Source organism: Cetorhinus maximus, chromosome 21 (genome assembly GCF_964194155.1).
Source record: "Cetorhinus maximus chromosome 21, sCetMax3.hap1.1, whole genome shotgun sequence".
Taxonomy (NCBI): domain Eukaryota; kingdom Metazoa; phylum Chordata; class Chondrichthyes; order Lamniformes; family Cetorhinidae; genus Cetorhinus; species Cetorhinus maximus.
The window spans coordinates 2,556,701-2,569,292 of NC_135899.1; the positions used below are offsets into that span (position 1 = coordinate 2,556,701).

The following is a 12,592-nucleotide window of genomic DNA, read 5'->3' on the forward strand; positions in this document are numbered from 1 at the left end:
AGGAGGAGCCTCGGCCGCCCAGGGAGAGGGGGAAGGGGGGGGGGGGGGCGGGGGGACCTTAATTCGCTGGGGCAGAACTCCAGAGAAAAGTAACATTTCATTCAAATGTGCATATTTCAAATCTTACGTGATATATGCACATTTCAAACCTTATTTCATGTGACATGATTGCAAAGCCGTCAGTAAATTCATTCCAGCCACAAAGATCCCGCAGCCTCCTGAAATCTTCCAACAATCAGACCGACCGGCTCAGGCAAGGGGACCAATCCAGGACCTGCTGCTGCCTCTTCGGCTTCAAGAATTGCCACTGAAATAATAACTATTAACCACAAGCCCCTGATGGCTTCAATATTTGGGTGGGTGGCCGGGTCGCCGTAGACTAATCCAAGTGAACATGTCAGCTGTTGTGGCCGGGCTGCTAAAACTCGCCCCTCACTTGAGTGAGTCCCGCTCCGGGGCAAAATAGATCCCAAGGCCCACACTCCGGTGCTGCACTGTCGGAGGAGCCGCCCTTGGGCTGAGAAGTTGTATGTACATCGATGGAAAATAATACTCGGTTTCACGGCGCCGGCGGGCGGCCGGGATCCTCGGGTGGGAATTAGGACCAGGGTTGTAAAAGGCCACTTCCTTCATCCCGAAACGTGTTGGCGAAGTAACATTTGGAGAAATGTCCCCCAGAGGAGTCAATGTTGGACTCAAAATGTCGTCTCTCTCTCTCTCTCCACAGAAGCTGTCGGACCTGCTGAGTTTTTCCAGCATTTTATTATTTTTCATATCCAAGCTGCGCTAATCCGGGTTTCGCCCCCGAAAAAACGCAGCAATTTATTGACCCTTCCAGTGTTTTTTTTGTTTTTAACCCAATTAATTCCCTTGTGAAAGCGAAGATTGAATTTGCTTCCAGGCCACAACAACTGGGTGTGAAAATAATCCCCCCGCCACCATCCACATTCCCCACCTGTAGTTTCTTTATTTTTCTCGCTGTTTTCTCCCGTCTCCCTCCCGGAGACAGGATCAGATTTGCCTCTTGTTTTTCTGTCCCATCCTCCCCCCGATTTCACCTCCATGTCCAAGTTTCTAACTTCCCCTCTCCGCAGATGCCGAGTGTTTTCACTATTTTCATTAGTTTTCCACCGTCTGTGTTATTGGGGTTTTTATTTTTATATTTGACCATCGCGGGGATTTTCGGTCATTTCCCTTTTTCCTGAAGGAGTCGGTGGCTCTGAAAAGAGCCTTTTTTTCTGTATTTTTGCAGGTGGATATTTTCTCCACTCGGATGTTTTTTTATTTTCCCTCCTTCACCGTTTTGCTCCTTGTCCGGTTCCCCCGGGGATGTTCTCAGCTCCGGCCCCTGGTTCACCTTCCTCTCCCCGGGCGGCCGGATCAGCCCCTGGCGCCGGCTCCTTGGCCACTTTCCGGGGCCGCCCGCGCGGCCTCCGGACGCCGCTGCCCTTGGAGACTTTCCTCGGGCCGGCGCCGCCCTTGCTCCGGCCGCCCGGCTTCGGCTTCTTCACCTTCACCCGGGCCGGGCTCCTCTTCATCTTCCCCTTGCGGCCGGCGGCCGGTCTCCCCCGCCGGCCCCGGGCTTTGGGTGTCGGAGCAGCGGCGGCGGCCGCCGGGCGGCTCTGGCCGTCCAGGTGCTGCCGGTTGATCCTGAAGGAGCCCGAGGCCCCGGTGCCCGCCGTCTGCAGCAGCGAGCCCTCGGTGACCAGGCCCCGGACCGCCTGGTTCACCCGCGAGTTGATCCGCGGCACATCGTAGCCGGCGGCCGACAGCGCCTTCTTGACGCCGGCCAGCGAGAGGCCGCGGCGCTCCCGGGAAGACGCCACCACCTCCAGGATGTGGGCGGCCATGGTGGGCGCTCCCCCCGCCGCCGCCGGCGCCCCCTGCCACACCTTGGCCGGGCTCCTCCGCCTCCTCACCTTCCTGCCTCGGGAGGGGCCTTCGAGCAGGTCGCCCGAAGCCATCTCGGCGACTCCTGCGGGGGGTGGGTGGGTGGGGGAGGCGGTGCCTTCAGCACCTTCCCTTCCCCAACCCCTCCCGGCCTAACCCCTCCCGGCCTGGCCCCTCCCTCCTCCTCCTCCTCCTCCCTCCCTACGGCCGCTCCGCGATCCTCGCCGCGGGGACCGAAACTATCGAGCGGGCGGCGGCGGCGGCGCCTTTTCAACCCTCAAGGCGGACGTGAGAGAGGCGAATCCCCACCCCCCCCCCGCCTCCCGGCGCGAGATCCCCCCCCAACCGCCTCTCCCGGCGCGAGACCCCCCAACCGCCTCTCCCGGTGCGTGCTCCTCAACCCAACCAACGCGCGCTCCCCAGCCCACACGGTGCGCGCTCCCCAACCGATTGGGCGCGCGCGCGCTCCCCAATTCCAGTTGGCGCGCGTCCCCCTTGAGAGGATCCCCCCCTTTCTCTGTGCGAGGAAAAATAAATAAAATCGACACGTGTCCAGTTTGTTTACAGCAGCTTCAAACCTTCCAGCCCCCCTCTCAGATTGATGCAATCTTTCAGTCTCACCATCCCCAGGCCGGTCCATCTATGACCAGTGCAAAGTAATCTTTCAACCCGCCCTTTGCCTTCTCGAAACCAAACACGTCAATGTGTATCCAAAAAAATGTCTTGTATTCTCCTCTTGCATAGCACCTTTCGCGACTTTTCCAAAGTACTTTTGTGGTGTGGTCACTGTCGCCTTGTGGGAATCGCCTCAGCCAATATGCGCACAGAAAACTCTCACACGTTCAGCAATGTAATAATGACCACGTAATCCGTTTTTTTTAAAAGCCATGCTAATTGAATATGTGTTATTGGCCCAGGTCACCGTGGTTTGCTCTTCTGCTCCACTTCGAAATTGCGCCAAAGGATTTGTGTTTTGATGTCCACCTGAGAGAGAGAGAGCAGATGGGACCTGGTTTGCCATCCCATCTGAAAGACAGCACCCCTTGACAGAGCAACACTCCTATATCACAATTGTGACTACGTTTCAAAAGCACCTCATTTGTCTGTAAAACACTTTGGGAGGCCCTGAAGCAGCGAAAGACACAGTATAACTACAAGTGTTTCTTTTTTTTTACAGCAGCAAGTCACTTCATTGCAAAAAATACTTTTAAGATAATAACAGATAAACACAAGACTTGAATGAAACCTGGTTAAACTTGGAAGCTTCTCATTCCAATCTCTGGCAATTAATTCCGTCTTCCAAGTTCTGTCCTTAAGGTGCTGAAGGAAGATTTCTGGTCTGTTGGCCTGGTTGTCCATAGTCTAGAGGACCATGATGATTTTGATCTCTCTGGGCTGAGTGGTCAAGTGCCTGCAGTAACAAACCTAATGAGAGGTGTTGTTTGTGACAGGTTTAATAAAAATGTGACAGAGCAAATAATTCATGATTCCAGTCCCTGCTCACTAATACCCTCTGCCCTTGCCGGCCCCCATTGACCCATGGCTCCATAAAGTCTGCAATTTAAAACTAAAGTAATAAACCTGCTGAAGAGGCTTACAACATATTGGACTTCAAAGGGTGAGGTTGCTCATTATAGAAATCGCTGCATTAACTTCAATGGAACAAATGGACAACCGATCCAAAACACCCACTTTATACCTGTGCGATAAGGTGGGAATATAACCTATGTTTTCCTTGCCCTATACTCCATCACAAATATTGGCTATTTCTTTCTCTGTAACACTTTCTGCCTCCACCTCTGTCTCTGCCCCTTTGTTTGCTGCTGAAATTCTCACCTCCACCTTCTGTCATCTCCAAATACAATCATTCCGATGCACTCTTTCTCTCTCCCTTCTCTCTCTGTCTTTCTCTTAGGAACATAAGAAGATAGGACTTAGGAACTGGAATAGGCCATTCAGTCCTTCAGACATGCTCCTCCACTCAATAAGATCATGGCTGATCTGATTGTGGCCTCAACTCCACTTTCCTGTCTGTCCCCCATAACCCTCGACTCCACTTTCCTGTCTGTCCCCCATAACCCTTGACTCCCTTTTATATCAAAAATCTGTCTAACTCAGCCTTGAATAAATTTAATGTCCCAAGGCTCTGCTGCTTTCTGGGGAAGAGAATTCCACAGGCTAATGGCCCTTTGAGAGAAAATAAAATTCTCATCTCTGTCTCAAAAGGTAGACCTCTTAGTCTTAAACTGTGTCCCCTAATTCTAGTCTCTCCCACAAGTGGAAACATCCTCCTGATTTTAACCCTCAGGATTTTAAATGTTTCAAAACTGCAATAGGTATAGGCCCAACCTGTTCAATATTTCCTCTTGACATAAGCCTCTCATCCCAGGAATGAGTGGAATGGACCTTCTCTGAACAGATTCTAAAGGAATGATATATTTTTTTCAATGAAGGAGACCTAAACTCTACACAGTATTCCAGATGTGGTCCCACCAAGGCCCTGCACAGCTGCAGAAACTCATCAAGGCTCCTTAGACAGCACCCTCCATACCCGTGACCCCTATCATCTAGAAGGACAAAGGCAGCAGACACATGGAAACACCACCACCTGGAAGTTCCCCTCCAAGCCCCTCACCATCCTGATTTGGAAATATATCGCTATTCTTTCACTGTGGCTGGGTAAAAATCCTGGAACTTCCTTCCTAACAGCACTGTAGGTGCACCTACACCACATGGACTGCAATGGTTCAAGAAGGCAGCTCACTAACACCTTCTGAAGGGGCAATTAGGGATGGGCAATAAATGCCAGCCATGCCCACATCCCACGAACAAGCAAAAATAGTCAAAAAAATAGAAACAGGATAAATGAAATGTATTGGAACAATGAAAATGCCTGCTGGAAGGATCGAGACATACATTGAGACGTAGAAGTCATAGTCAGAAAGTATACAGCACAGAAACAGGCCCTTCGGCCCATTTTGTCCCTGCTGGCCATGAAGCACCTATCTATTCTAATCCCATTTTCCAGCACTTAGTCCAAAGCCCATTCTTTACCGCAGAGGGCTGTAGAGGCTGGGTCATTAAGTATATTCAAGGCTGAAATAGATGGATTTTTAATCAGTAAGGGAATCAAGGTAAAAACAAAAAACTTCGAATGCTGGAAATCCAAAACAAAAACAAAAATACCTGTAAAAACTCAGCAGGTCTGGCAACATCTGCGGAGAGGAACACAGTTAACGTTTTGAGTCTGAATGACCCTTCAACAGAACTAAGTAAAAATAGAAGAGAGGTGAAATATAAGTTGGTTTTAAGGGGGGTGTGACAAGTAGAGCTGGATAGAGGGCCAGTGATAGGTGGAGATAACCAAAAGATGTCACAGACAAAAGGACAAAGAGGAGTTGAAGGTAGTGATATTATCTAAGGAATATGCTAATTAAGGGTAGAAAGCAGGACAAGCAAGGTACAGATAGCCCTAGTGGAGGTGGGGTGGGGTGAAGGAATCAAAAAAGGCTAAAAGGTAGAGATAAAACAATGGATGGAAATACATTTAAAAATAATGGAAGTAGGTGGGAAAAGAAAAATTTATTAAATTATTGGAAAAAAGTTGGGGGGGGTGGGAAATCAGAAAGGGGGTGGGGATGGAGGACAGAGTTCATGATGTAAAATTGTTGAACTCAATATTCAGTCCGGAAGGCTGTAAAGTGCCTAGTTGGAAGATGAGGCGCTGTTCCTCCAATTTGTGTTGAGCTTCACTGGAACATTGCAGTAGGCCAAGGACGGACATGTGGGCATGAGAGCAGGGTGGAGTGTTGAAATGGCAAGCGCCAGGGAGGTCTGGGTAATGCTTGCAGACAGACCGAAGGGAATCAAGGTTTATGGGGAAAAGGCAGGAAAGTGGGGTTGAGGATTATCAGATCAGCCATGATCTCATTGAATGGTGGAGCAGACTCGATGGGCCAAATGGCCTACTTCTGTTCCTACGTCTTATGGTCCCTGTATTCTATGGTGTTTCAAGTGATCATCTAAATGCTTCTTAAATGTTATCACTCCCTCAGGCAGTGTGTTGCAGATTCCTACCGCCCTCTGGGTGATTTCTTTCCCCTCAAATCCCCTCTAAACCTCCTGCCCCTTACCTTAAATCTATGCCCCCTGGTTATTGACACCTCCGCTAAGGGGAAAAGCTTCTTCCTATCCACCCTATCTATGCCCCTCATAATTTTGTATTATCATCCCCCCCCCCCCCCCCCCCCGCCCCCCCTCAGCCTTCTCAGCTCTAAGGAAAACAACAATAGTCTATCCAGAATTACCTGGAAAAACTCAGCAGGTCTGGCAGCATCGGTGGAGAAGAGAAGAGTTGACGTTTCGAGTCCAATGACCCTTCAACTGTTCTTTTGAAGGGTCACTGGACTCGAAACGTCGACTCTTTTCTTCTCCGCCGATGCTGCCAGACCTGCTGAGTTTTTCCAGGTAATTCTGTTTATGTTTTGGATTTCCAGAATCCGCAGTAGTTTTTTTGTTTTTACTAGTCTCTCTTCATAGTTGAAACACTCCAGCCCAGGCAGCATCCTGGTGAATCTCCTCTGCTCCCCCTCCAGTGCAACCACATCCTTCCTATAGTGAGGAGGGGCTTTAATAAAACGCAGTTGAAGGGGACAAGGACAAAGTCAGGGACGAGGGTAAGGGCAGACCAAATGGACTGATCAATTTCTTCTCCCAGTCGATGCTGCACAACCTGCATTTGCCTTTTCTAATTCAAATTTCGCTGCATTTTGATGGAAACATATATATATATATATATATATATATATACTTTTGTTTGCTTGTTTTTTTGTGCGTGTAATTGTCTCCTGAGGGTACTGTCGAATATCGGGCTACTTGAGGAAACTATCTCTTACACACACACACACACGCGCAACAAAAAGTGTCATTTTCATCCTGACTCCTCCCAATTCAAAACCTCCTCCAACCAGGTCCGCCAGCACCGCATAAAAATAAGTGAGCGGGGTTCACTCTTTTTGACGTGCAGTCCAATTATTGGGTTGCATTTTTGTCATTTGCAAACAACAAAAACAACCACAACAACCGGTGACGTTTTACTTTTGGACCTCAGCGATTTCTTTCCATTATGACGGGTCGAGGCAAAGGCGGCAAAGGGCTGGGCAAAGGGGGAGCCAAGCGGCACCGCAAGGTCCTGCGGGACAACATCCAGGGCATCACCAAGCCGGCCATCCGCCGCCTGGCCCGGCGAGGCGGCGTCAAGCGCATCTCCGGCCTCATCTACGAGGAGACCCGGGGGGTGCTCAAGGTCTTCCTGGAGAACATCATCAGGGACTCGGTCACCTACACGGAACACGCCAAACGCAGGACTGTCACCGCCCTGGATGTGGTCTACGCCCTGAAGCGCCAGGGCCGGACCCTGTACGGATTCGGCGGCTGAAAGCCTTACAAGGGAAGTTTTGATTCAATTGCAACGACGACAAAAACCCCCAAAAAAAATTAAAGAGGAAAAGGCTCTTTTAAGAGCCACCCATATATATCTCCAGCAGAGGGCTGTCCCGTATAAAAAAGATGCTGTTTAAAATGGTCAGCTTCACATCCAGGGATTATGAAGGGACATGTCAGCAGTAGCAGTAAAGCGGTTACTAACACTTTTTGAGATAAGGCACTGTATACCTGCAATAATAAAATGCTGGAAATCAAAAAAAACCCAAACAACTACACACGGACTCGAAATGTTAACTCTTGTCTTTCCACAGATGCTGTCAAGACCTGAGTGGAAAACTTTAATTTTGTTGGTGTGTGTCTTTTTTTTTCGCGTGAGAGATAGAAACAGTTAACGTGTTGACTTATCACTTCAGAACTCTGTTTCTCTCTCTCTATAGATGCTGCTAACCCCCTATTTTCTGTCTTTATTCGATAATCAGGGGGGGCACTCCCTCTCAATGTTTTCCCTCCAGTGTGCAGATCTCCCTGAAATTTGGCGGGCGTCAGCTCCAGCTGCCAAAGCTGTTTTAATTCATCCTGAAACTCTCTTTCGAGTTATCAACAGTCACAGATTGCAACTCTTTTGAGTACAATCACAGTTCTTGGTTTTTCCGGGAGTGGGACATGTACCCACAACCCTCTGGTTCAAAGGCGAGGGTGCTATGAACTGAGCCACAGCTGACACCTCAAGTGTAACAGGACCGTTCATGGCCCTGATTGGCCAATTCGCATCAATTGTTACACATCACAATGGATACTTGCCCGCTCAGCCAATAGGAATGCGGCAGTTTCCAATTCCTCATTTGCATACACCCAGCAGTTAAATAGCGCGTCCAGGGCACTGGCTCAGGAGCAAAACCCTTTGTCCCCGAGACGCTGGCTAAGGGTATGGCCCCGAGGAAAGGGCTGAATCAAGTGGTGTGCAGGATAAAGGCCAGAGGCCAGATCAAGAGCAAGAGGAAGAGGAAGAGGAAGCGGGAACGGGAACGGAAGGTGAGCTACAACCGCTACATCCACCGGGTGTTGAAGCAGATCCACCCCGAGATGAGCATCTCCTCCAAGACCATGTGCATCTTGGACTCGTTCGTCACCGACATCTTCGAGCTCCTCGCCTGCGAGGCTTCCCGCCTGGTCTGCTACAGGAAACGGCACACCTTGTTCGCCAGGGAGATCCAGACCGCCGTCCGCCTCCTGCTGCCGGGGGACCTGGCCAAACACGCCGTCTCCGAGGGGACCAAGGCGGTCACCAAGTACAACCGTTGCAAATAAGATTCACGGGTCGCTCCAGCCGTCTTGGGGAAGGGGCCCGTTCAACACAAAAAAGGTTCTTTTCAGAGCCACTTCACCGACATCCAAGACGGGCTTGTCAACTTCATTCCACATTGACCTTGGTGACTACCAAGGGGGAAAAAAAGCTTCAGATTTTTACAGTGTAGATGACCGCGGATATGTAACACTCTCCCCCAAAAGGCTTAAATGTTATCCCTGCTTACTATCTCGGAGTTAATTTGCAATGACCTATTCCTCCCTCTAAATTATATGAAGAAAAGTGATGATAAATATTGTCCGTCTCCACTCATTGAATTTGGATACTTGTGTGTGGGGGTAGAAGTCACCATCACATCTCTCCACTTTGGCAGTACACAGCTCGCAAATAGTTACACTCTCTGGGGTGAGTTTCAACATCGCCTCACCCCCCGGCCCAAACAAGAGCCAAAATTTAAGACTCAGCACAGTCCTATATGCGTTATGTAGCGTTTGCGTTTTGTGGACTACTGTTCATGATTAAACCCAAAAGTAAGTTAATTCATTATAGGTGACTGAGCCTGCAATCCACCCAAGGAGAACACATTCCAGTACCTGGAAACTTGGTAATTTTGGATTTGGTGGTCAATCTGAACTGAACAATAAATAACTAGGTGAATTTTGAGGTTTAAGGGGAAGTTCGATCAATGCACGAGGGGGTAACAGAATGGGAGGGTATGTTGAAAATGTTATGATCTCGGTAGAGACCAGCAACAGCTTTTTGAACGAAAGAAGAAATCCAAACTCCCAGTTATTTACTGAAAAAATGAAACCACAAGATTCTACTGTTTGAAACAGAAGAATTGTTACTATACAAGAGTCAAAAAAGCAAACACTTAACGCTATCTTAAACAACCTCTTATAATCTTAACATCCAGAATCAACACGAATTAAGAGGCAAATTGTGGTTGATTATAAACTATAACTTACACATTAAATGGCAGATATAACTAAGACGGAACTTATGAATTGGCTTGGCAGCCCGCTCAGCATATACGTCATCAATCTCAATCACAAAGTCCTTCAAAACTTTTGTCCTCACTTTCCGATCCTCTTCTTCCAGGATTTGGCTGACAGCAGCTCACAACCAACCTGAGCTCCATGGGCATGGAGGGTGTAAGGGCAAAGGCCAAAGGTGGGGGCATGTGGTGGCATGGGTTGGCACTAAATTGACATGGGGTGGGTGGAGGAGCATAGGTTGGCATGAGGGGCCATGGGGTGTTGGTAGAGGGCATTGGTTGACGTGGAGGATATGAGGGTCCATGGGGGGTTTGGGTGAGGCCATGAGGTGGCATGGTTTAGGGACTGTGAAGGTTGAGGGATATATGGGTGTTTTTTTATTTGGAGATGGGTCAAAGGACTAGATCACTGAAGCCGGCCTTTCACCCAGCCCACTTCCACACTCAGCTACCCATGTGCTGCCTCTGAACTGTTTCTGGACGCAGCGGCCATGGCTTCTGTTATTGCCTGCCTCCCACTCCGCCCCAGAATGACATTCGGATCACCGGGGGCATTTTCTGCCAAGTTGGGTTTGTAGAGCCGGGAATGTTCCAAACTCCATGTTCCTGACCCGGAGGACTTTTGAGGAGCCTCAAACTGGTTGAAACATATAGAAGAACACAAAGCCACTCAAGCTCAGTTGATGATCCCAGTGGTGCACCACAGGCAGGCCAAAGAAGGCAGAGGCCAGGTCCAGGAGCTGGGAATATTGGCAAATACACAGTTGCTGCAGCTGTTTGTGTCATGTGAAGATAGCATTAATGGATCTACAGCATCCGGACCATCATGAGCAGAATTGAGGAGGATTTGCATTTTTGGCAGAGGTCAAAGGTGGCGACATGTAGTAGCATATGTTGACACTAAATTGACATGGGGTGAGGAGGGGCCATAGGGTGGGTGGAGGAACATAGGTTGGCATGAGGGACCATGGGGTGCTGTTAGAGGGCATTGATTGACATGGAGGAATCAGGGCTCATGGATCTGGCCTGTGCCTTCTTTAGCTTGCCTGTGCTGCACCACTGGGATCACTTTGAATAATCAAGAGGAGGCATTAATTTACATCTAATAATCCACTGGCACCTCTGGAAAAGTTCCACATGAAGGATCTTCACTTGTCTTGCTGGATTATGATGCTCCTGGAGTATGATGCTGCAATCCTTCATCCTAAAAATTGAACACGGTGCAAAGAAAAATAATGTAATTGACGATGCTCTGCCCAGAGTTTTTTTAAAAAGGCTGTGGGCAAGGAAACAGGCCCTGAGTTATGATATTACCATGATACTGGAATTCTTCTAATTCCAATTGTTACATTTGCTTTTCTTTTGGGTTAAACACTTATAATGTTATAAATACAACATATGTAATTGTAAAATATGAAAAGGCTTACTGATTCAGTACATAATAAGCATTTGTTAAAATGTTTACAATGATGAGAACTTGCTGCATTTCAGGGAGAGGTAAGGTGCCTTTTGGGAGAGGGCTAGTGCCCTTTGGGATTGTTAAAAATAAACATGAATGTGTGTAAAAAGTGCATAAACTCATTGGAACTGCCAAGCTCATTGGAGCTGTCAAGCAGTCAAAGGAACTGTCAAGGGGACTGTCAAAGCTCATTGGAGCTATCAAGCTGGCTTTGTGTTCTTTTATATGTTTCAACCAATTTAAGGCTCCTCAAAAGTCCTCTGGGTCGGGAGCATGGAGTTAGGAACATTCCTGGCACTGCAAACCCAACCCTCCATGCCAATTCACCCAATATCCACCATGGACAGGACCCATGCTGAGAGGAAATAACGTTTTAAATATCCATTGATGTCTTAACAATTAACATTTAAATTCCCTAAACCATCTAATTCCAATAACAAGCATTTGTATTCACAGCTTCACATCAAAGACTTTATAACTGTCCAGAATTTAGAACTGTCAATCAATCTGTGAACAGGCAGGCACCCCACTGTGATAATCAAAGGTTGTGAAATCAGTCATGCAGCACAAATCCTATAATGACAACCATCAGGCTGATGTCAACAGGCAGAGTGAAATAGCAAGCACTTTTTTTTAACATGCAGATTGTTTATTTTAATTAAGGCCAGGAGAGTTAAACACCTTGACAGCCTGATAGTTCCAATGAGCTTTGACAGTCGCCTTGACAGTTCCATTGACTGCTTGACAGATCCAATGAACTTGACAGTTCCAAGCCAAAAATCCACTTTTTACACACGTTATAAATACTATTTTATGTAAAATCCAATATTCTTAAACCAAGAATCAACAAAAGTTAAACAGGAATTAACAGGCAAATTGTGGTCGATTATAAACTATAATTTACACATTAGATGGCAGATACGACTATGACAGATCTTACAAATTGGCTCAGCCGTCCACTCAGCATATGTGTCATCAATCTGAAGGGGGAGGTGAAAGGGTTAAAAACCAAATAAGAAGTAGCTTTTGATAAACCACAAGTCATAGCCTGGACCAGATAAGAGTCAAGGTCCCTGTGTATACATTGAATAGGAGTGGATAATGTAATCATGTACGGGTGTCTCGATGATAATAGGATAGAACTAACAAACAAACTAATTGTGTGTGTAAATGATTGGGTCTTGTAACGAGGTTAAAACATATAGACATTGATCATTGGTGCACGCAAATAGAGTAAGATAAGGGAAAAGTATAACTGCAAGAAAATGTAACCATTTGGGGAGCTTGTACCCATCTTGTATGGGTACAGCCTCTGCTGCATGCTTGAATAAAACCGGTGAAAGAAGCTTGAGTCTTGTGTGGTCGCTGCAGGATCGGAGGGTGCTTGAACTTCCTTTCAAACCTTAGTCACACAGTCCTTCAAAACTCTGTGTTTCTCACAAAGAATTTCAGCTCCTCCTCTCCAAGGATTTAATCTGATCCTCAGCCAACAGCA

General features: G+C 47.7%; 3 protein-coding genes across 3 annotated transcripts; 2 read left to right on the forward strand and 1 right to left on the reverse strand.

Annotated features, from left to right (window-relative positions):
• Positions 1 to 1,254: 1,254 nt before the first annotated feature.
• Positions 1,255 to 1,922, reverse strand: LOC144695307 (uncharacterized). Its single transcript, XM_078566209.1, has one exon. It carries the CDS (start codon positions 1,848 to 1,850, stop codon positions 1,296 to 1,298), a length of 555 nt encoding a protein of 184 aa, XP_078422335.1. The 5' UTR covers positions 1,851 to 1,922; the 3' UTR covers positions 1,255 to 1,295.
• A 5,093-nt stretch (positions 1,923 to 7,015) lies between these two features.
• LOC144695308 (histone H4-like) lies at positions 7,016 to 7,327 on the forward strand. The gene has a single exon (XM_078566210.1). It carries the CDS (start codon positions 7,016 to 7,018, stop codon positions 7,325 to 7,327), a length of 312 nt encoding a protein of 103 aa, XP_078422336.1.
• A 935-nt stretch (positions 7,328 to 8,262) lies between these two features.
• On the forward strand, positions 8,263 to 8,643 carry LOC144695309 (histone H2B-like). The gene has a single exon (XM_078566211.1). The coding sequence runs from the start codon at positions 8,263 to 8,265 to the stop codon at positions 8,641 to 8,643; it is 381 nt and encodes a 126-aa protein (XP_078422337.1).
• The last annotated feature ends 3,949 nt before the right edge of the window (positions 8,644 to 12,592 follow it).